General features: G+C 39.9%; 1 protein-coding gene across 1 annotated transcript in view; it reads left to right on the top strand.

Annotated features, from left to right (window-relative positions):
• The window catches only part of STMND1 (stathmin domain containing 1), a gene marked incomplete at its 5' end in the record, with an annotated part of 36,225 nt that extends 21,197 nt beyond the window's left edge, over positions 1–15,028 (top strand). The window contains 4 exon segments of the mRNA XM_082638948.1: positions 61–199; positions 13,740–13,884; positions 14,599–14,775; positions 14,779–15,028. Coding sequence (XP_082495074.1) covers positions 61–199; positions 13,740–13,884; positions 14,599–14,775; positions 14,779–14,883 — 566 coding nt within the window. The 3' untranslated portion in view covers positions 14,884–15,028.
• Positions 15,029–24,818: the final 9,790 nt, after the last annotated feature.

Below are 24,818 nucleotides of genomic sequence, written 5' to 3'. Positions count from 1 at the left end.
ATAAAATCTTCGTGCTTAAATTTCTTTTTTCTTTTCTTCTTTTTTCTTTTCCTTTGGAAGACCTAGTGATCAGTGGATTAATCCATAAACCCCAACACTTAGAGAATCAAGAGCAACAAAAGTCATCAGACATCCTAGAGGAGTTAATTGTTCAAGGAATAATACAAAGCCACAGCAGAGTATTTAGAAATGGAGAATCGTATGATGTCACGGCAAGTAATTTTGTGATTAACAGTAGCTTATAGTTAAAATAGCAACAGAATATGACTGATCACGAGTTATTTTTTCCACCAATATGCATCTTAGTGTCACAGTACAGATTACGGCATTTATCTAAGCCAGTTTTTTCTCCCATAAACTCCTCACCCCTCTGCACACCATCCTTCTCTACGGATTCAGGAATTGCCTGATCGTTAATGATTAATGAATCCAATGAAACATACCTTGGGTTTTACCAAATTTGAGACATGATAAGCCCCATTGAATAAAATGCCTTCATTCTTTTAGCAGTTTTTATTAAACATTGCCTATGTACTAGGCATGTGAATATAAAACTGAACCCTGACTTATCCAATAAGAAAATAGGCCTAAATGTCAAAGCTAAAATAGATACATGTATACATTTATATACACACCCTGAGGTCAACCATGAGGTAATAAATACAATGATAAAAATTGTTATACCCTTAATTTTCTTTGTTGATTCATCTTGACTGATCTATCATTGTTTTTCTGTAGTGTGAGCATTATTTGTAGCCTGATTTTAACTTGTTGTGACCAAAGTCTTGAGTTCTTGACTTTTTAATAACTTCTTTGTAAATTGATGAAGAAGATGGCAGATTTGCTGTTGTTTTGTTTAGTTCTCATTGGTTTGGGTTTCTTTTTAAGCCACTGTTTGCCAGCAGCACCAGTAATCCTAAAGTATAGACAGAGAAAAGAAGATAAAAAGAAAAAATAACAGAAAAGAGGCCTAAGGGAAAATGAATAGGAAAGAAAAGAAAGAAACAGAAGTGATGGAAATTGAGACCAGAAATTATATCAAAGGCACCTCAGTGGTGGCCAGTCCCCTGTGTTGTAGGGAAAACAATCAATAGGGAATAAAAAGATTCATTAGTGAAATCAAGTTTGCACCTAGACCAAGTCACTTAGTGTTTCAATAAAGGTAATTTGCTTCTCTGTGTGTGGGACTTGCTGAGAACTCATAAATAAAAGCCAAAGTGGCATTTTCTTTTGAAGAAGGAAAAATAAGTACTGCAGAAAGTATTTGGCAAGGAAAGAAGTTTGTTAAGCCTTATGAATGATATTATCAGGCTGCCAATAATAAGAGGAACTGGGGGGAAGGGGAAGGTAAAAATGGACCACATAATGGAAAAACTGACGCCAACATAATGACAATTTACATTTGCACAAGGCTAGCTATCAGGACGCAAGGCATTTTCGAGTACCTTATCTTACTTCAAAGTACTAAAAAAATGATGCATCTTTAATATGGAAAGGACAAGGAGAGATTTTTTTTCTCGCTGTAGGTGAATTGCTGGGGGTCAGAAAATAAAAGGTGGGTCAAAAAGAAAAGACAGGGACTTCCCTGGTGGTGCAGTGGTTAAGAATCCGCCTGCCAATGCAGGGGACATGGATTCAATCCCTGTTCTGGGAAGATCCCACATGCCTCGGAGCAGCTAAGCCCATGCGCCACAACTACTGAGCCTGCACTCTAGAGCCCATGAGCCACAACTGCTGAACCTGCGCACCTAGAGCCCGTGCTCCACAACAAGAGAAGCCACTGCGATGAGAAGCCTGCACACCACAACAAAGAGTAGCCCCCACTCGCCGCAACAAGAGAAAGCCCGCGTGCAGCAATGAAGACCCTATGCAGCTGAATAAATAAAATAAATAAATAAATAAATTTATTAAAAAGAAAAGACAGGAGTCTCAAGCCTCTCAGATAGCCTCATCCACCAGAGTGCAGAGAGCAGAAGCAAAAAGAACTACAATCCTACAGCCTGTGGAATTAAAAACCACATTCACAGAAAGATAGACAAGATGAAAAGGCAGAGGGGTATGTACCATATGAAGGAACAAGATACAACACCAGAAAAACAACTAAATGAAGTCAAGATAGTCAGCCTTCCAGAAAAAGAATTCAGAATAATGATAGTGAAGACGATCCAGGACCTCGGAAAAAGAATGCAGGCAAAGATCGAGAAGATGTAAGAGATGTTTAACAAAGACCTAGAAGAATTAAAGAACAAACAAACAGAGATGAACAATACAATAACTGAAATGAAAACTACACTAGAAGGAATCAATAGCAGAATAACTGAGGCAGAAGAACAGATAAGTGACCTGGAAGACAGAATGGTGGAATTCACTGCTGCGGAACAAAATAAAGATAAAAGCATGAAAAGAAATGAAGACAGCCTAAGAGGCCTCTGGGATGACATTAAATGCAACAACATTTGCATTATAGGTGTCCCAGAAGGAGAAGAGAGAGAGAAGGGACCAAGAAAATATTTGAAGAGATTATAGTCGAAAACTTCCCTCACATGGGAAAGGAAATAGCCACCCAAGTCCAGGAAGTGCAGAGAGTCCCATACAGGATAAACCCAAGGAGAAACACACTGAGACACATAGTAATCAAATTGGCAAAAATTAAAGACGAAGAAAAATTATTGAAAGCAGCAAGGGAAAAATGACAACATACAAGGGAACTCCTATAAGGTTAACAGTTGATTTCTCAGCACAAACTCTACAAGCCAGAAGGGAGTGGCATGACATATTTAAGGTGATGAAAGGGAAGAACCTACAACCAAGATCACTCTACCCGGCAAGGATCTCATTCACATTTGATGGAGAAGTCCAAAGCTTTACAGACAAGCAAAAGTTAAGAGAATTCAGCACCACCAAACCAGCTCTACAACAAATGCTAAAGGAACTTCTCTAAGTGGGAAACACAAGAGAAGAAAAAGACCTACAAAAACAAACCCAAAACAATTAAGAAAATGGTCATAGGAACATACATATTGATAATTACCTTAAATGTGAAAGGATTAAATGCTCCAACCAAAAGACACAGGAGCGCTGAATAGATACAAAAACAAGACCCATCTGTATGCTGTCTACAAGAGACCCACTTCAGACCTAGGGACACATACAGACTGAAAGTGAGGGGTTGGAAAAAGATATTCCATGCAAATGGAAATCAGAAGAAAGCTGGAGTAGCAATATTCATATCAGATAAAATAGACTTTAAAATAAAGAATGTTACAAGAGACAAGGAAGGACACTACATAATGACCAAGGGATCAATCCAAGAAGAAGATGTGACAATTATAAATATATATGCACCCAACCTAGGAGCCCCTCAATACATAAGGCAACTGCTAACAGCTTTAAAAGAGGAAATTGACAGTAACACAGTAATAGTGGGGGACTTTAACATCTCACTTACACCAATGGACAGATCACCCAAACAGAAAACTAATAAGGAAGCACGAGCTTTAAATGACACAATAGAGCAGATAGATTTAATAGATATTTATAGGACATTCCATCCAAAAACAGCAGATTACACTTTCTTCTCAAGTGCGCATGGAACATTCTCCAGGATAGAGCACATCTTGGGTCACAAATCAAGCCTCAGTAAATTTAAGAAAATTGAAATCATATCAAGCATCTTTTCTGACCACAATGCTATGAGATTAGAAATCAATTACAGGGAAAAAAACGTAAAAAACACAAACACATAGAGGCTAAATAATACATTACTAAATAACCAAGAGATCGCTGAAGAAATCAAAGAGGAAATCAAAAAATACCTAGAGACAAATGACAATGAAAACACAACGATCCAAAACGTATGGGATGCAGCAAAAGCAGTTCTAAGAGGGAAGTTTATAGCAATACAAGCCTACCTCAAGAAATAAGAAAAATCTCAAATAAACAATCTAACCTTACACCTAAAGGAACTAGAGAAAGAAGAACAAACAAAACCCAAAGTTAGCAGAAGGAAAGAAATCATCAAGATCAGAGCAGAAATAAATGAAATAGAACAAAAGAAAATAATGGCAAAGATCAATAAAACTAAAAGGTGGTTCTTTGAAGAGATAAAAAAAATTGATAAACCATTAGCCAGACTCATCAAGAAAAAGAGGGAGAGGACTCAAATCAATAAAATTAGAAATGAAAAAGGAGAAGTTACAACAGACACCACAGAAATACAAAGCATCCTAAGAGACTACTACAAGCAACTCTACGCCAATAAAATGGACAACCTGGAAGGAATGGACAAATTCTTAGAAAGATATAACCTTCCAAGACTGAACCAGGAAGAAATAGAAAATATGAACAGACAAATCGCAAGTAATGAAATTGAAACTGTGATTAAAAATCTTCCAACAAACAGAAGTCCAGGACCAGATGGCTTCACAGGTGAATTCTATCAAACATTTAGAGAAGAGCTAACACCCATCCTTCTCAAACTCTTCCAAAAAATTGCAGAGGAAGGAACACTCCCAAACTCATTCTATGAGTCCACCATCACCCTGATACCAAAACCAGACAAAGATACTCCAAAAAAAGAAAATTACAGACCAATATCACTGATGAATATAGATGCAAAAATCCTCAACAAAATACTAGCAAACGGAATCCAACAACACATTAAAAGGATCATACACCATGATCAAGTGGGATTTATCCCAGGGATGCAAGGATTCTTCAATATATGCAAATCAATCAATGTGATACCCCATATTAACAAATTGAAGAATAAAAACCATATGATCATCTCAATAGATGCAGAAAACACTATTGACAAAATTCAACACCCGTTTATGATAACTCTCCAGAAAGTGGGCATAGAGGGAACCTACCGCAACATAATAAAGGCCATATACGACAAACCCACAGCAAACATCGTTCTCAATGGTGAAAAACTGAAAACATTTCCTCTAAGATCAGGAACAAGACAAGGATGTCCACTCTCACCACTATTATTCAACATAGTTTTGGAAGTCCTACCCACAGCAATCAGAGAAGAAAAGGAAATAAAAGGAATACAAATTGGAACAGAAGAAGTAAAACTGTCACTGTTTGCAGATGACAGGCCAGTATACATAGAGAATCCTCAAAATGCCACCAGAAAACTACTAGAGCTAATCAATGAATTTGGTAAAGTTGCAGGATATAAAATTAATGCACAGAAATCTCTTGCGTTCCTATACACTAACGATGAAAAACCTGAAAGAGAAATTAAGGAAACACTCCCATTTACCACTGCAACAAGAAGAATAAAATACCTAGGAATAAACCTACCTAGGGAGGTAAAAGACCTGTAGTCAGAAAACTGTAAGACACTGATGAAAAAAATTAAAGATGATACAAATGGATGGAGAGACATACCATGTTCTTGGATTGGAAGAATCAATATTGTGAAAGTGACTATACTACCCAAAGCAATCTACAGATTCAGTGCAATCCCTATCAAATTACCAATGGCATTTTTTACAGAACTAGAACGAAAAATCTTAAAATTTGTATGGAGACACAAAAGACCCCAAATAACCAAAGCAGCCTTAAGGGAAAAAAACGGAGCTGGAGGAATCAGACTCTCTGTCTTCAGACTATACTACAAAGCTACAGTAATCAAGACAATATGGTACTGGCACATAAACAGAAATATAGATCAATGGAACAGGATAGAAGGCCTAGAGAGAAACCCACGCACCTATGGTCAACTAATCTATGACAAAGGGGGCAAGGATATACAATGGAGAAAAGACAGTCTCTTCAATAAGTGGTGCTGGGAAAAGTGGACAGCTACATGTAAAAGAATGAAATTAGAAGACTCTCTAACACCATACACAAAATAAACTCAAAATAGATTAGAGACCTAAATGTAAGACTGGACACTATAAATCTCTTAGAGGAAAACATAGGAAGAACACTTTTTGACATAAATCACAGCAAGATCTTTTTTGATCCACCTCCTAGAGTAATGGAAATAAAAACAAAAATAAACAAATGGGACCTAATGAAACTTAAAAGCTTTTACAAAGCAAAGGAAACTACAAACAAGACAAAAAGACAACCCTCAGAATGGGAGAAAATGTTTGCAAATGAATCAACGGACAAAGGATTAATCTCCAAAATATATAAACAGCTCATGCAGCTCAATATTAAAAAAACAAACAACCCAATCCAAAAATGGGCAGAAGACCTAAATAGACATTTCTCCAAAGAAGACATACAGATGGCCAAGAAGCATGTGAAAAGCTGCTCAACATCACTAATTATTAGAGAAATGCAAATCAAAACTACAATGAGGTATCACCTCACACCAGTTAGAATGGGCATCATCTGAAAATCTGCAAACAACAAATGCTGGAGAGGGTGTGGAGCAAAGGGAACCCTCTTGCACTGTTGGTGGGAATGTAAATTGATACAGCCACTATGGAGAAGAGTATGGATGTTCCATAGAAAACTAAAAATAGAATTACCGTATGACCCAGGAATCCCACTGCTGGGCATATACCCAGAGAAAACCATACTTCAAAAAGACACATGTGGGGCTTCCCTGGTGGCACAGTGGTTGAGAGTCCGCCTGCCGATGCAGGGGAGATGGGTTCGTGCCCCAGTCCGGGAAGATCCCACGTGCCGCGGAGCGGCTGGGCCTGTGAGCCATGGCCACTGAGCCTGTGCGTCCGGAGTCTGTGCTCCGCAATGGGAGAGGTCACAACAGTGAGAGGCCTGTGTACCGCAAAAAAAAAAAAAGACACATGTGCCCCAATATTCATTGCAGCACTATTTAGAATAGCCAGGTCATGGAAGCAACCTAAATGCCGATCGACAGACAAATGGATAAAGAAGATGTGATACATATATACAATGGAATATTACTCAGCCATGAAAAGAAATGAAATTGAGTTATTTGTAGAAACATGGATGAATCTAGAGACTGTCATACAGAGTGAAGTAAGTCAGAAAGAGAAAAACAAATACCATGTATTAACGCATATATGTGGAACCTAGAAAAATGGTACAGCTGAACTGGTTTGCAGAGTAGAAATTGAGACACGGATTTAGAGAACAAATGTATCTACACCAATGGGGGAAAGTGGCGGGGTGTGTGGGCGTGTGATGAGTTGGGAGATTGGGATTGACATGTATACACTGATGTGTATAAAATTGATGACTAATAAGAACCTGCTGTATGGAATAATAAATAAAATAAAATTCAAAAAAAAAAAGACTGGAAAGCCATCTGGAGGAGGATAGATTGTGGGAACATTCAGTAGCTAAGCAAGCCTTCTGAAGAGACATGCTATGGGCCCTTGATGCTCACGTCAGTGGGAGTAACATTAAAACATTTTTCAGTGATTCCAGTGCCAGAGATGAATGAATTCAGACTCGGACCTTGCAAGGGCACCAGCAAGGTTAATTAATATAAGCTACATTGTGAAGGAAACGTATCTATTAAGAAATGAAAACTACAGGCTTGACTTTCAATAACATCATTAAGAGAGCCAAAGATGAAGACTGTGATCGTATTCGTATTATGTAGAAATAGAATGGTTGTCAGGGGCGTAGGTGGAGTGTTCTCAAAAGGATTTAAATGTGACAGGACTGCAAAGGTAGGCAAGAATAACACAGTTCTTTTTTTCTTTTTTTTGCTTTGGAATTGGACCAGGATGGCCAACAAAAGTCAGACTTGCAACAGGCCGGAGCTGTAATGCACAGCTGTGCACCTTATTGCCCAGTGCAGTCCTTAACCTGTACCTTTGCGTCACCCAGGAAACTTTCAAAACTCCTGGGACCAGTGGCTTGGGGTGGGCCCAGAATGTGTTGCTTTTGAAAGCTCCCAGGTGATTCCAGTGGGCAGCCCAGGCTGAGAACCACTGCCATGAAGTTTCAATAAAAATGTACACCCAGCCCTCAAATTCATTATCAAGCTGGGAAGGGTTAAAGCTTTCGAAACTGAAATTCCCCATTCACTGTGAAAGAGAGTCCTAAAATATTCCTGAAAATAGAACACGTGTTCACTATAGGACTAAGGTGATACCCAGGAAGCGTATGGAAATGAAGAGAGATAATTGCTCAGTGTCACAGGTAAAGTCTCTTTCAATCCAGGTGTAGCTGAGAACATGTGTGTCAGACACCAGATGTCTTGGATATTCGGGGGAAAGTTCTGAGGCCAATACAAAAAGATGAGAATGAATATTGAAGGACTGAAAATGAAAATATTATGAGACAGTTAATACTTTTAACTAAGAAACAAAGAGCCAAAGGAAACAAAAAGGGGATAGTCAAAAAAAAGGATGTTAATGTCAGCAGATACTACAATATGATGAATCCAATCAGACATGTGAACACCATTTCTTCATTGCTTTAAAAAAAAACTTTAAGTGAAATATTATGAGAAAAAAACAGAACAGAAGTGAGAATACTTAAAAACAAGGCTCCGTATGTAGACCAATATTATATATAAATACAAGGGAATTTTAGACATAGATCTGTCCCTGTCTTAGCCAGGTTGTTATCTTTAATTCAGTTATCATTTAGAGTGAAATATAATAAAGGATGCTGAAAAGGGGACTCCCCTATGAGCTAGTCTCTTCCTAGAAATCCACAGCAGTATCTGTGTCCCCAGGGCCCCCTATCGTCTTTTTTCTTAATTTTTTTTCATCATCTGCTTTTTAGCCAGTACTACAGCCATTCCATAGCCCCTCTGGGTAACCTGCCTGCAAGCACATTCGCGCTAATAGATGTTACGCTCACTCAGAAAGAATTATAATGGTATGTAAGTAATACGATGTTAAGAAGCTAAATTATCAGACTAAGTGAATCTTCCAGTATATTTTAAAACATTCTACTGAGACTCCAGTGGCTGTATTATAAATGTATATTAGTTTTATATACACATGTAAATACATGTATGGATTGGTACAGATCTCTTTAAAGAGATGGGAGTGGCTCTCATTTATCCACATAGGTATTATCCACTTTGGGTGTTTTTCATCCAAACTCATTTCTCACGTTCTGGGTTTCCCTACACAAGACTCTCAATCCTCTATTGATCCCTTCTGTCTCTAGTCCAAGTTGATTCCCGTTTCCAGGCAACCTCTGTCCTTGATAACCTTCAGTGCAGTTAGGGAGTTTGCTGACAATGTATCAGAGTCTGTAACATTATTTGCTCAACCTCCTGGGGAGTCTTTGAAGGAGGAGGAAGTTGACCAGGGTAAAGACAAAAGAATGGCAGCTAACGCTCAGAGTGACCATCTTAGGAGGTCTTAACAGTGGCAGAGCAGGAGTGACAGATCTGTTGTGAGAAACTTTGGCTTATTCTATGCACAAGACTCCTCTTAAGAGAACATAGCCAGGGTAGGTTTATCTGTGGGTCAATAATTAACTAGGAAAGCTCTGAGGAAGACACAGTGGATGCAAGAAGTAATGTATACAAGCAGGTTGGCTAGAAACGAGATCCCCTTCTTATCACAGCATCTTTGGTTGTTCCATCCCCTGCTGGTGTTCTTAAAGAGAATAATTGAACTAGTAACTTCTATAGATTTTAAAGTTAATTTTTTTTTTTTAGAGTTTCTGTGGGTAGTACCTCTCTACGTATTATGTGATCATATAATGCTGTCATTTTTTAAGTGCCAACAACTGGTAACTCCTGACTTTATAAAATCCAGTGGTAAAGAATACAAATAGCATTCCTCAGGTCTTTCAATGCTTTTCTTTAAAGTGTCAAACTCAAGAAAGGACAAGGGCTGCACAGGTAGGATTAACTTCCACAAGGGAAAGGAAGTACATGATTTCTTATGCGTCATTTTGGGATAAAGCCACAGGAAGAGGTCACCCAAACCAGAAAGCCCAAGCTCTCTTGAAACTGTTGATCTCATGATGTAAATCAAGGCTCAGACTCCTATGTAAGCCTGATGGAGACTTGCTTTATTGGATCTTAGATGACTATTCCATTCTCTGTTAGCCCTCTATGAGTGAACTTCCCCCCAAAACTGTTTCATCCTAATTTCACAGTATCTCTAGTCGAGCCTCCATAGCAAGCATGTCCCAGTCTTTTCAGCAGATGGCTTTTGTCAGCAGGGAGCCTAAAAGCCAATTATCATAAAAAATAACACAAGGATGGGGGAGGGGGAACTTGCTTTGAAAAACATCTCCCAGTTTTCCTGTAGTGAAAATTTTCTCATCACATGAAAGTGTCTGAAGGCTGCAACTGAACCAGAACTTTAATAAATGTTTATCCTTTAGAAGGATTCTTTCCAAGGATCATAGATTTTAAAGCTGGAAGGAACCTTAGCCATCCTCAGCAAGTTGCAGAGGAGTGTATATCGTATAATTTTGAGAAAAGTGAGTCCAAAGAGAAGTGCTTTGTGTCAGGTCACACAGTGGGTATTAGCAGTAGACCCGGGGTTAAACAGCCCAGGCCTCCTGCCTGCTGGCCCCTGTGATTCTGAGTCTTATTTCTCCCCTTCATGACAAAAACTGTATTTGGTTCTGATTCTCTGTGCTGTCATTGAAAAAAGTCACTGCTTTCACTGAATAAGTAATTACCGTTTATTGAGTGGCTACTGTATACTTTCCTCTTTATTTATTTATTTTTTTCATTTCAAACAAACTTTTATTTTCAATGTGAACAATAACTGTTAAATTTATCTCTAAAAGGTAAGAGTAAAGTCAGATGTCAGTTAATATCATTTTGGGGTGTTGAACTTTGAAATAAAATGGGTATTTTGGGCTAATGAAAACTAGAATACCCATGAAGAACAAATTCAGCTTTTCTTTTGCTGTCCATTTCTTTTTATGCCTTCCAACTGTATTCTCCAGAGCTGCCCTCTGCTGAGACCATATCCATTTTAAGTCCTTCTTCTGGTTTTTCATTTCCATCCTCTTCCTCTTCATCAGCGTTTTCATATTGATATTCACTCTCTTCTTTAGAACCATACGGACTTTGGGATCATAAGTTGGCGGAAAAAATATCCCAATTTAAAATCAGCAGCAGAATCTAGTGCACTGCCCTCAGGAGGATCGTCCTCCTCTTCCTCTTGGTCCACATAATTCTCATCCTTTCCTTCATCTCTCCTCCTTGTCCAACTCTCTCCTCCTCTTCTCCTGCCTCTTCCTACTCTCCTACAGGCTGTACATCCCAGTACTCCTTGACTATGGGGTGGGCGCCCTCCTGCCCACCCTCCTTTGCCCGCAGAGTTCGCACTATCACCTGGAAATCCCTAGGGGCTGCGTCTCGGCCGACCCTGGCACGCCAATTCGGCAGGCACCACTCCTCCCCTGACTGATCCAGGGTCGTGGCCCATCCCACTACCTGCTCTGTTCTGACCACTGGTGGCTGGGCCTCGCTTCTCTGTGCCAGATGTGGCAGGAGAGATGCACCAGTCAGTGCCTCAACCAGAGCAGCGATTTGGCTGCTAGACCAAGTTGGCAAAGATTTTCCTCTTTTTTCTAAAAAAAAATCCTGTGAAATAAAACCTATTTTATAAATGAGGAAGGGAAGGCTTACAGAGTTTAAGAATTCATGCAAAGCCACACCATGACCAAGCCAGGATTCAAACCCAGGGCTGTATGTGTCTGGATCTGGTACCCTTTCCTGCTATGCTGACCTGTCTCTCTTTGTGTGATGTACTTTCTCAGTAACTACAGTATTGCAATCTGAAGAGACAGTCTTTTCGATATGACAATGGATATCAGTAGCTCCTTTGTCTTTACAAGTCTTTAGAGAAATTATCTAGAACAATACAGGAGTACCTAGTTGGAGATATTGCAGGTTCGGTTCCAGGCCACTGCAATAAAGCAAATATCACAATAAATCGAGTCACATGAATTTTTTGGTTTCCCAGGGCATATAAAAGTTATCTTTACATTATAATGTAGCCTGGTAAATGTCCAGTAGTATTATGTCTAATAAAGCAATGTTCAGGTCTTAATGTAAAAATACTTATATTGCTAAAAAATGCTAACCACCATCTGAGCTTTCATCGAGTCATTATTGGTTTGCAATAGTAGCGTCAAAGATCACTGATCACCGTAACAAATACAATAATAATGAAAAAATTTGAAGTACTGCAAGAATTACCAACATGTGACACAGAGACAGGAAGTGAGCAAACACTGTTGGAAAAATGGCGCCAATAGACTTGGTCAACGCAAGGTTGCCACAGATCTTCAATTTGTAAAAAAAAACACAAAAATATCTGTGAAGCACAATTAAATGAGGTCTGCCTGTTTTGGTTCATTTTATAATGAAGGCTTGGTGTTCATTAAGACAGTTTAATAACTCTTTACATACTGACCTAGAAAGATGTCCATATTAAATGAAGAAAGTAAATTGCAAAACAGCGTATATGGTATAATCCCATTGATTGGTTGAACATGACAGATGCACTGTTAATATATGTGTATATAGATATATGTGCACAGAGAATGTCTGGAAGGACACACACCAAACTCTTTAAAATGGTTCATGCTGATGAGTGGGATTGGGGGCCAGCTGGTTAAACAGAGAATTAGGGGACTATTTCTGTATCATTTAAAATTTTTTATAACCAAGGTATATTATTTAAAAAAACCAATTTTTAAAAATTAAACTTTAGGGCTTCCCTGGTGGCGCACTGGTTGAGAATCCGCCTGCCGATGCAGGGGACACAGGTTCATGCCTCGGTCCGGGAGGATCCCACATGCCGCGGAGCGGCTGGGCCCATGAGCCATGGCCGCTGAGCCTGCGCGTCCGGAGCCTGTGCTCTGCAATGGGATAGGCCACAACAGTGAGAGGCCCGCGTACCGCAAAAAAAAATAATAATAATAAAAAAATAAAATAAAATAAAAATTAAACTTTACAAACCCTTTACAACAGTTTAACCTTTTTTAATAACTAGAAATTATAATCAAAGTCATTATCACTGCTCTAAAGACATAAAGGGTAGTCAATCAGGAAATAGTATGGGTTTTTTTCTATTGTCATGGAAACATTTGTAAAGTACTGACAGCAAAGACCAGTGTTAATTCTCTCCTTCACAGGACCAAAAGTCCTAAAACTAATCTCGACCCCAAATGAAAATCACTTGTAGCTTATGGAATATTATAAAATCATGGGGTTTAACTTTATACCTTGAACTACAAATGCATCATTCATTCGCCACCTTTTCCCATCTTGTATTTGTTCTCCAGGTTTTTTTTTTACTTTTCAAGAGCGCTCCTCCATCACTGCATGTTTCTTTCATGTTTTTTGATAATAGCCTGTTTTTTCCTAGACATCTAATAGATATTTTTTCTTTAGGAATTAGTTCTGTTGTTACCAGGCATAAAGTCTTTAGGGATGAGTTCAATTGTTACCAGTTTTCACGTAATTTGTTTTTACAAATCTATCCAAAAATCTGTTAAGATTTTTAGGACTAAAACCTTAAACAATGTTTATTCTCTCTCTCTTATCTTTCTCCTCTGCTAATAAATACATTTGTTTCTGCATTTTAAAAAGTGTCTTTCTGGGCTTCCCTGGTGGTGCAGTGGTTGAGAATCCGCCTGCCGATGCAGGGGACACGGGTTCGTGCCCCGGTCCGGGAAGATCCCACATGCCGCACGGAGCGGCTAGGCCCGTGAGCCATGGCCGCTGAGCCTGTGCATCCAGGGCCTGTGCTCCGCAACGGGAGAGGCCACAACAGTGAGAGGCCCGCGTACCGCAAAAATAAATAAATAAATAAATAAAAAATAAAAAGTGTCTTTCTGCACGTAAGCACAACTGAGAAGCTGCTGAGAAAGCCACCAGCCAGGCTGAAAAAACTTAAAATCAAAAAGGAAGTAAAAGATTTCATGATGAAGGACATAGAAGAGAAGATGCAGGCAGTGGAGGAGTGCAGGAAGGTAGCCCAGGTCTCATGTGAGGGGCGCTGCCTCTGAAATGCGCGCATCCTCTCCAGTCGCCAGCTTTAAGACAGATTGCGTGGATTGTATTCTTTTAGTGATCTCTATGCTTCCTATGCTGTATGTTTAGTTTTTTAAAGTTCTCTTTGTGTGGTGAAGAAATGCAGCACTCTCTTGAAGTTGGTTGAATTACAGTTTCATCCCTGTAGCCTAAGGAAGCAATATCCACTTCTGAGAATTAAGTATGGTGTTTTTTTCCTATTAAAAAAAAAGAGGAACTTCAGTTGGGGCCAGGGGTGGCAGGAGGTCCCAGGTGGAGGATGGGAGATGAGAGGAGGCCGTGCAGACCCTCAGACAACTTCTGCAACATTTACACACGCGTGGTCCCCATAAACCCTCTGTTTGCCCTTCTGCCAGAACCAGTCTTCACAGCTCTGGTCTGACAGCCTCTACTTCCGTGTCTCTACTCGGCCTCTCAGAGAGAAAAGACAGATCATAGCCCTGTGAGGGTATGTCTGGAGGGTGTCTGGAGGGTATGGGGTGGGGGCTGGCGGCTAGCTCTGTCTTCTTCAACAGTAATTCCTCAACCTCTGCTTGTCGAACGATTGCATAATGAAATAGGGAAGCCAGGCATGTTCATTACAGGCAGTAGTAATGAGAACTTGGAGAAAGTCCCTCGGACTCGTTTTAATACTCTTTAATACTGCTTTTCAGACTAAAGAAGAAGAAATAAGAAAAAGGCTGCGGAGTGACCGACTTCTGCCCCCAGCCCATCATTCAGATTCAGCTGAAGCGGGTGGGAAGGAGGCTCCATTTGCCAAAAGACTTAAAACGGTGAGTTGTGCCGCGTTTGAACCCTCTGACCTGCCGGAAGGAAAGCTGTTGAAAAGGTAGAAGAGTAAACGTCATACAACCTCAAATGATAGAAACTACAGGTACGAAGGTATCGGGGTCGTGGAATCAGACATGTCTTACAACCAAGCAGATGACGTATTCTAATGAGCCGTTTTATGTGAATTTCGTGAAAAGGCATCCTTTCCCCCAGGTGTGACTTTCTTACTATGTCTCATGTTTTCTTTGACACTCTGACCCCTCACCCACTGGGATGTGCCTTGGGTTTAGGAATGATTATGCGAGCTGCCTGGGCTGGAACTTAGCTGAGTAAAACAAATGGCTATGTTAGCTTAAAAAAAAGAAGAGGAAGATTTGACTAGCTTTGGTTTTATAAAGTTGTCATTCTCCTTCAGTGTGGCTTCAAACATGTGAAAATGTCTTTCATTTATGAGCACCTTTCAGCTTCCATTAATGTATTCGTGCCAAATGAAATCCTTCTTTTTGGCTCCTGCCCCTTGGCTGTGTCTACCCTCTGAGGGTCCTTTAAGACAAGTTGTATGGATTTGTGTTAAGTATTTTAATGATCTGTATGCTTCTTATGCTCTATGTTTAGGTGTGTTTTTTTCTAATTCTCTTTGTGTTGTGTTGTGTTGTGATTAAAGCAATATCCTGAAGTTGGTTGAATTATAGTTTCATCCATATAGCCTAAGGAAGCAATATCCACTTCTCAGAATTAAATGAAGTATGGAGTTTTCTTCATATGAAAAATGAAAAAGTTATCAGGTCTTATGAGTCTACATTCTATGAAGACCTCTTGCATCCCTTTTCATACTTTTCCCCGTCATTACCTGTTCAGACCAGCCGACCATTATTCAGTTATATTACTACAACAGTCTTCTTAGTATTACTCCAACCGTCTTCTTTTTTATTTTTTGATACTTATTTCTTTATTTGGCTGTGCCGGGTCTTTGTTGTGGCATGCGGGATCTTCACTGTGGCACGTGAAATCTAGTTCCCTGACCAGGGATCGAACCCCAGGCCCCCTGCATTGGGAACACACAGTCTTAACTGCTGGACCACCAGGGAAGTCCCTATTCAAGGGTCTTCTGCTGAAACCCTTTGTTGGCTCTCTTTTATGGTCAAGGTAAAGTCCAGCCTTCTTCTTCTGACTGGTAAGGCCCTCAGCTTTCATGACTCACTCCTGCTGACCTTCTAGCTCGTCACACTCAGCACATTCCCTAGCCTCTGCGTCTTTGCACATGCTGTTCCCTCCTTCCCCTCTCCCGGTCTCACTGCTTTACTTGCCTGATGCCTTCTTGTTTCTCACGTCTCCACTCAGACAGCACTTCCTCTGAAGCCCCTGGCCTGGGTTGGTGGCCCTCTCTCATAGTTGCCTTTTGACAGCCCAGATTACTCAGTGCCCCACTTGCCACCCTCTTTTGGAATTACCGGGTGCGTGTCCATCTTTACTGGTAGATGTGTCAGTTCTAATAGGACGGAGGATGGGTCTGTCTTGATCATGGTTGCAGTTTTGTACCTTAGAAAGTGAATGGCACGTGATACATGGTGTGTAAGTGTTTCTTCTGTGGATAAATCAGTATACCCCTATATCCTCCAGAAGCTGGAGGACAGTCCCAGGAGATGGCTTGTTTCCCTGGGAACTCATGGCAGTGCTGATTTGAGCAGAAGACCACTGGGCACCTCCTGTTTGTACATTCCCTTTGGGATGTTGCAAATGGACACCTCATCTTTGTAGGACTGAGGACTCCTGCAGCAGTGAGGTACGATGGTGGTGGTGGAGGGTGCTTCTTTCCAAACTCATTCCAGAACCCAAACCTTTAAGAACCAGTCTACTTCTTACAGCGGTACCTTGGAAAGTCCTTTAGGCTCCCTGGACCTCTTTTACCTTACAGTAAGTCCGCTGCATACGAACCGTCTAGTTGAGAGCTTTCAAAGATGTGAACATGCGTTCCATCAGTGTCAGGAGTGAGTGAAACTGCAGCTGGCCCTCCGTCTCCTGTTGCTGACGATCCTTCAGCTCTACCACCTCCCACCTCCTCTCCCTCCTCCAGTCGGTACCTCTTCTTGCCTGTTCACTCAATGCCAGCCCCTGTATGCCAGCTGTTGGACTGTACTTCTCAAGGTACTGTACTGTAAGATTAAAAATGTTTTCTTTACTTTTTGTTTTTTATGGATTACTTGTGTGAAAAGTATTATAAACCTATTACAGTACAGTACTATTTAGCCGATTGTGTTAGTTGGGTACCTAGGCTAACTTTGTTGGACTTATGAACAAATTGGACTTAACCAATGCGCTCTCGGAACAGAACTCGTTCATATGTAGGGGACTTACTGTATATGTTAATTTGGGATCGCCATTTTCCCGGAATTATACTAAACGAAATAATGTTTAAAAGTACTGTGCAAACTAGAATATGCTGCAATATTTATAACATATTATTTATATAAAATCCTACGTGGGCAACATGATGTTTTTCATCTGTCTGTTGCTTTTGCTATGGAGATGATCTCGTGGTGGCATGTGCCAGTCTTATGAAATATTGGATCAGCTGATGATTTCCTAGTACAAAATGATTGTACTGGGACACTTAGGAAAAGTTGGACTATCATTCAGGTCTCTGCAAATAATAAAATTTAAATGACCAAAAGTACATTCCATTCAAATTTTAGTAATTCTTGTAAGTTAAATCAATCCTCAAACTTGCTAAATACCCAAATAACACTTTCTCTTGAAATCTTATGCTCTTGCTTATGCTATTTATAGTGGCTTGGAAGACATGTTTATTGAGTTAAAATATATACAGTATAGATGTGAGCATTATCACTGATACCCTGGCTTGAAAACTTCTCTCTCTATATATAGAGTGAAACATGCCGTAACACACCCGAAGCGATCAGCCATATATTTTCTTAGCAAGACCATCCATTTTTACAGGATGGAGGGATGATGAGTCACCTGGATTCTGGGAACTGCCCTAAAACCTTAGGCGTGTTACTACTTGTCAAACCTTCTCAGGGTTTAGGGGTGAAGAGGAGGCTCAGAGACTGTAGGCACTTCCCACCTTCCCAGAACCACTCGCATCAACTGGGCAGGAGGCTTGTGTTTGAATCCACTCTGCCTCTAATGAGCCATTAACCCCATCTCTGCAAAATTTAAAAAACGAACAGACAAAACCAAACCAAACCAACAACTTCAAATGTAAATGTGACTTTTTTCCATGATCAACTTTCTTTCTTTTTTAAAGATGATTCACACTGAACGTTAAAGGATTGAGATTTCTAAAATATTGCCTCTGGGAATAATGTTAACTTTATCTATTGAAATAACATAATTGGTTTTCTCATTCTTAAAACAAAGTTTTGAACATCACCAGCATACTTCAATGAAAACCAAACCACAGCCTTCAGGAAAGTTGTGAGTCAGAGATGGGATTAGATAAACATCTCTGTAAGCATTTTAATTGAGGGCGGCTGAAAACATGCCTTGTATTGATCTCCTTGTGAAAGATGGCCTTGCTGTGTCTAATAAAAGGTACTTTGCTATCTAGTTTTTCTGGGGGAAAAAAACTTACGGATAACATATTTATTTAAAATAATATTTAAAAGGAGTATTTAAAAATATATCACATATATTTAAAAGATACACAATGTAAGATTCTTATGTTAACAAAAGAAAATTTGCAATCACAAGGACAAAAATAGAATTTATTATAGGGTGTTGGTATAGTGACTACCAGTAATTTATGACTGTGCCTATTTCTGTCTTTGTTATTTCATTATCAGTAAATAGCTCGTATTTGAAGGAGTAATTATACAGTAAATGCTGCATTCTAAAGATATATAATGCTACGGTGTGTCAGCAGATAGATCACTTTTGCACCCATATAACCTGTGTATACAGCGCCTTCCTGTAGGATGGTGGAATTTTTGTCTCAGGAGATCGGTAAAGGGCATTATTTTAAAATAAACAATGGGAGGTGACCCTTACGGTCTCTCTGTGTCACTTGTATTTGCTTCTTAAAAATAATAGCCACCTCTTTGTTTTAATTTTTATGAAGCCCGTAAGTAATATGTTATAGGAAATATGCACTGAAAAACATAAGAATCAAAAAACACCAAGAGGGCTTCCCTGGTGGCGCAGTGGTTGAGAGTCCACCTGCCGATGCAGGGGACACGGGTTCGTGCCCCGATCCCGGAAGATCCCACATGCCGCGGAGCGGCTGGGCCCGCGAGCCATGGCCGCGGAGCCTGTGTGTCCGGAGCCTGTGCTCCGCAACGGGAGAGGCCACAGCAGTGAGAGGCCCGCGTACAGCAAAAAAAAAAACAAAAACAAAACAAACAAACAAAAAAACACCAAGAATCCAACATTTTCCCCTCCTACCAAGAAAACTAATGGGAACATTTTGCAGGTACTGTAACTTTTTTCCTCGCATAAATGGACTAATACAACATAAACTGTTTTGTAACTTGCTTTTTTCACTCAAAAGTACAATATCTTTTCGTGTAAATAAATCTGCTCCCACAGTATCATTCTTTTTTTTTGTTTGTTTTATTTTTGTGATACGCCGGCCTTTCGCTGTTGTGGCCTCTCCCGTTGTGGAGCACAGGCTCCGGACGCGCAGGCTCAGAGGCCATGGCTCACGGGCCCAGCCGCTCCGCGGCATGTGGGATCTTCCCGGACCGGGGCACGAACTCATGTCCCCTGCATTGGCAGGCGGACTCTCAACCACTGCGCCACCAGGGAAGCCCTACAGTATCATTCCTGATGTAACATTGTTTAGTTTCCCTGTTATGTGTTTAGGGATTCTCATCCTTAAAGCCAGTCATAACACATTTCTGTTTCTGTTTTTTTATAAGTTGGTGAGTAAAATAATTTGAACACTCCCCACTTAACAACAGTCTGGAACCCCCGGGAAGGCAGACAGCTGCCATGCTTGCTTGTCCAGGACCCCGCTTTCTGTTGACCTTATTCTTGGTCCCTGTCCCTCAGAGGGCAAATGACCAGTCTTGCAAATTCACCTCCAGACTCTTCTCCTGTTCAGGAAACTGTGTTCACCTCATCACAATTTGTATTCAGCACACTGAGATCTCAAGTATGCTTCAAAAGCTTTACAAATGGTGTGTTAGTTTCTGCTTTATAACAAAGTGAATCAGTTATATCTGAGTTAGTTTTTCACTGATCAGGAATAAAGACTACCTACACTTGCGAAGTGTTATTGACAGAAAAGTGCTTGCAGTTAAGGATCCGTAACCTTTTCTCTTGTCATTTAGAAACAAGAAACTCCTGTCAGAAAAATTGAGGGATCAGCTATTTTAAGCACCAAATGCAGTCATTCTAAACATCAGGATCATGAAAGCAGTAATTCAATTCCTAGTCATTTCTAGTAATTGAAACATACATTTCCTCTCTGTGCAATACAGTTCAATTCCTGAACCAACCATATCGCTTAAAAAAGTATATGACAAAAAAAAAAAAAGGTATATGACACTTCATGCTTTTTCCTCTTAAGGGGGAACTAGCAGTGTTCACTTGTTAAAGGGGAGAAAGACTGTACAGAGGATTAGCCCTTAACCAACCGTGTGGGATTGGCCTGTGCCAGTGGTTCTCAGCGTGTGGCCCCCCACTGGCAGCATCAGCATCACTTGGGAACATGTAATAAATGCAAGTCCTCAGCCCCACCCCAGACCTTCTGTATCAAATCACGGGGCTGAGCAATCTGAATTTAACAAGCCCTCCAGGTGATGCACACTCAGGTTTGCCCTGTGTGTTCGTTCACTCCATAAGCCTATCCAGCCATGCCCAGAGTAAGCTGCCCATTTATGACTAGTAGGCCACTTTCCAGCAAGTTCAAGTACCCATGCACCCAAGGGTCAAGTTGAATATTTACCAAGAGTCAGTTATGTCTCTTCTAAAATCTATTAACACCATTTGTACTGATGTATGGTCAGGCCATTCAAGATGGCTGTACTCTTGCTCTCTGTACATCCCCTGCTTGACCAGTCCCTGCTTCACTCATGACTATCCAATTCTCTTAATTATAAGGCTTAATCAGCTGCCTACCTGCTTGCCCCCTGCCCTACTCGCTGGTTTCCCTGGTAACTGATGAGTCAACCTGATGTCAATTCCCCATATAAATGGTAGCCTCCTTCTCTTGCGAGTACTGAAGATTGCAGCTGTGTCCTGCCTGCTGTCTGCTGTACATGGCAGGATGTCAGTCCAGGACCTTTTGCTTCAGATGCGTAAGATCCCCTATCCGATAGCCGTTGATGTCTCTGTCACTGTCTCCGGGCTCTTTCTTTCTTTGGTCTAGAGGCTGGGCAACTACAAGGCTTGCAAGCCTGTGGGGTGCAGCCCAACAACTGGCTGTTACATTTAATTTTGAAATGCTTTTTGAAAGAATGTGCTCTATAAAGGAATAGACAAGATTGTAAAAAAAAATCTTTGAAGCTTCTAGACTCACATGGTTTCATAAAATGTACAAATTTCACCTTCCAGTTCAAGGAAACTAAACCTGCAGTTGTAGATAATGCATTACAAATGTGGTTTTTGTAAGAATCCTGGCCATGCCTTGATGTTACATCACAGTATATTCAGGTGAAAGTATATATAAATGTTTTAAGTTAAAACAAAATATTTAGGGTATATATGCACTGTTTTTTAAGACTCCCTGTCTAACTATTTTTATTAACTAATAATCTTCCACACGATTCATCTATTGTATTTTTAAGAAATTTTCTAACACAGTCTTTAGTATATTGACCCCAAAATGTTTAACATTTTAAATTTAAAATGAGTTTTTTCTCACATGCCATTCAAAATTGCAGAAAATATTTTTTTAAACCGCTTAAGGGGTTTACAGTTTTTAAAAAGTTGGAAGATGCTACTATTTATTTAACCAATGCCTGTTTGTTGGAGGTTTTGGTTATTTTCAATTTATCAGTAAGTTATTATAAACAATATTCTACAGTCATCACCAAAATGCCAGCTTATTAGTCTTAAATTTCATCTCATAAATTCTATAAAATGGACATTTTCATTTTGGATCTTGTATCTAGCATTGCAGAGAAGTTGATGATGCAGAGAATTGCTATTTCCACAGGAATATGGTGACAATGAGCGATTGCCAGATTAGCCCAGAATACTTGGAACCATTTATTTAATTCTTCAAGGAGGGACTGTTTATCCCTTTGTCCTTCCAGACTTGTTGAAATCTGTGCAGCTTGAATGTGGGAAACCCACACCAGAAAAAAACAAATAATTACCAGCTGTAGCTGAGGTGGAGAAATTCATCTGGACCTTAGTCCTCAGCCCAAGGTGAACAGCTGCTGGACTGCCAGTCAGGTGCTAGAACTCACTGTAATATGGAAGTTGTAGGTTAAATGTGGTCCAGTCACTGGCAATTTTATGTCACTCAGTCTAATAAAAGCCTGCTCTTTCATATGATCAAGGAGCATTTCAGGGCCTGCCTAGACAGCACTTCCCCAGGCCAGTGTGAGGACAGCCTCAGTGGGGGACTCAGGACCCTCACCGTGACCACACCCCCCAACTTCCCAACCACCAGGCAGCTTGAGCCCTCCCAGGGGTGCCCACTTCATGAAGTGTTTCTCCCCATCTCCCACATTGCTTCAACAAGATCAGTGAATATTCTTCCATTTTTTTTCTCCTTCCTTTGGTCTTTTTAAAAATTTGTTTTATTGAAGTATAGTTGATTTACAATGTAGTGTTAATTTCTGCTGTACAGCAAAGTGATTCAGTTATACATATATATGCATTGATTTTTAGACTTTCCCATAATGGTTTATCACAGGATATTGAATATAGTTCCCTGTGCTATGCAGTAGGACCTTGTTGTTTATCCATGCTATATATACTAGTTTGCATCTGCTAATCCCAAATCCTTCCCATGGTCTTAAACTGAAAGTTTCGGAATGATTTTAGTCACTACCCCGTCACTCCAATTCCCAGTTTTTCTGAGATTACATGTACATACATATACAAACATACACACACACACACACACACACACACACACGGTCTCAAAATGGTTATGGTGTTTTTCTCCTCTGACCTATTGATGGGGTGAATATACAGCATCTTTGCCAATACTGAACAACACTGTCACTCCCAGAATTAAACCCTCAACCAAGTCATTTTATCAGTTAGGATTCTTTCACGTAAAAATAATTAAGAGCTCAACTTGCACCAATTTAAACAATAAAGAAATGTACTGATGTATATAATCAGAAATAAAAGGCAAGGCGAGTCCATGGTATGTGGATCCAGTGCTCAGCAGTCATGCTGGATCCAGGTTTTCCAGCTCTCGTTCTTCTACCCACATCATTAGCTTCCTTCTAAGGCAGGTATTCCTTGTGGTCATGGGATGGTTTTAAGTAGCAGCTGGGGCTACATGCTCACTTACTTTCAGCAGAAGAGAGTCATTTCAGGAAGCGCTCCCATAAAAGCAAGGGGGAGGTTTCCTAAAGAACCCTGAAAGCATCCCTTTGCATTCCATATGCCTGGATCATGTCTATGCCAATTCCTGAGCCAGCCGCTGTCAAGGGAACGGGAGTTACCTTTGGAACAATCAAATCCCCCCCTTGGAGTCGGGGACAGAATTGTTTTCTTGGAAGCAAGTTGGAAAGGGGTGGATACCTGAATAAAATTGGGTTCCATTCAGAAAAGAGGAGGGCAAATGGGTGCTGTACAGTGTAAACCACAGTTGGGAGGTGTTATTATTTTAATATGATGCTGGACTCATTTTGCTAATATCATAGGTTGAATTTTTCATACTGTTGTGTGGTTTTCTTCGTCATGGTTATTTCACATAAGAAAGCTATTTTAAGATTCTCTACCAAAACCCTAAAATTATGCAGCGCATCTTCCTCCCAAGCTGCTGTCTGATTGTCTCCTGCTGTTGCTCCTGCCAGCTATTTATCACTAAGGGATTTGAATAATTTGCTTTCAGCTTGGCTGAATTTGAGAAAGCTACATTAGTGAACTTTAGACCATCCTTTCAATTCACCAATATCTAATTTATTCAGGCTCTGGTCTTTGAGCAGTTTATTTTCAATACCAAATCATTTTATTAGATATTCTTTTTTTAATTAAACTTTTATTTTTCAGTTGTAAGAAATAACATAGAGAGATCCATGTGCCCTTTACCTAGGGGTAACATCTTGCAAAACTGTAGTACAATATCACAACTAGGATATTAATTAACATCAATTCAATCAAGATCTGGGATATTTCCATCACCACAAGGATGCTTCATGGTGCGCTTTTAAAATTATTTTAAATTTTTTAAATTGTGGGTCTAAAAACCACATAACATGAACCATCTTAACATTTTTAAGTGTACAGTTTGGTAATAAGTATATTCATATTGTACAACTAACTTTACTCTTCTCTTAACTAAAGTATAGTTGATTTACAATACTATATTAGTTTCAGGTGTACAACACAGTGATTCCATATTTTTATAGATTGTGCTCCATTCAAAGTTATTACAAAATAATGGCTGTATTTCCCTGTGCTGTACACACACATATGTAAAATAGATATGCTTGTTGCTTATCTATTTTATACATAGTAGTTTGTATCTCTTAATCCCAGACCCCTATTTTGCCCCTCCCCCATTCCTTCTCCCCACTGGTAACCAAGAGTCTGTTCTCTATGTCTGTGAGTCTGTTTAAACTATCTTTACTCTTGATTGTTTCTTCTTACTCCAGTCCTTGGTGAATAGTAAGCATCTACTCTGCCTGGCTCTGTCATAGATACAGTGGTAGGATAGGCATGTCACTAGTAATGTGTAAGACGGGAGACCTGATTACAGAAAACTTTAACCTTTGGGGGAGGGGATAGCACATGTACACATGAGAAAATTTGAAAAATGGATAGTATATTTCCCAAAAGACAAATCATAGAATAATTAGACAATTCTTCTGTCTCATTTCCACTTCTTTTTTATCCCTTTGTGTGCCTATGTTTTTAGTCTTCTCCAAATTCTACTTCCCTCTTTATACATCCTCCTTTGTTCTCTGTTTTTTCCCCAGATAGTTCAGAAACAAAGCTTTGTGAA

Source organism: Mesoplodon mirus, assembly GCF_964341445.2.
Source record: "Mesoplodon mirus genome assembly, chromosome: 12".
NCBI classification, from domain to species: Eukaryota; Metazoa; Chordata; class Mammalia; order Artiodactyla; family Ziphiidae; genus Mesoplodon; species Mesoplodon mirus.
This window is presented reverse-complemented; position numbering and strand designations above follow the sequence as displayed.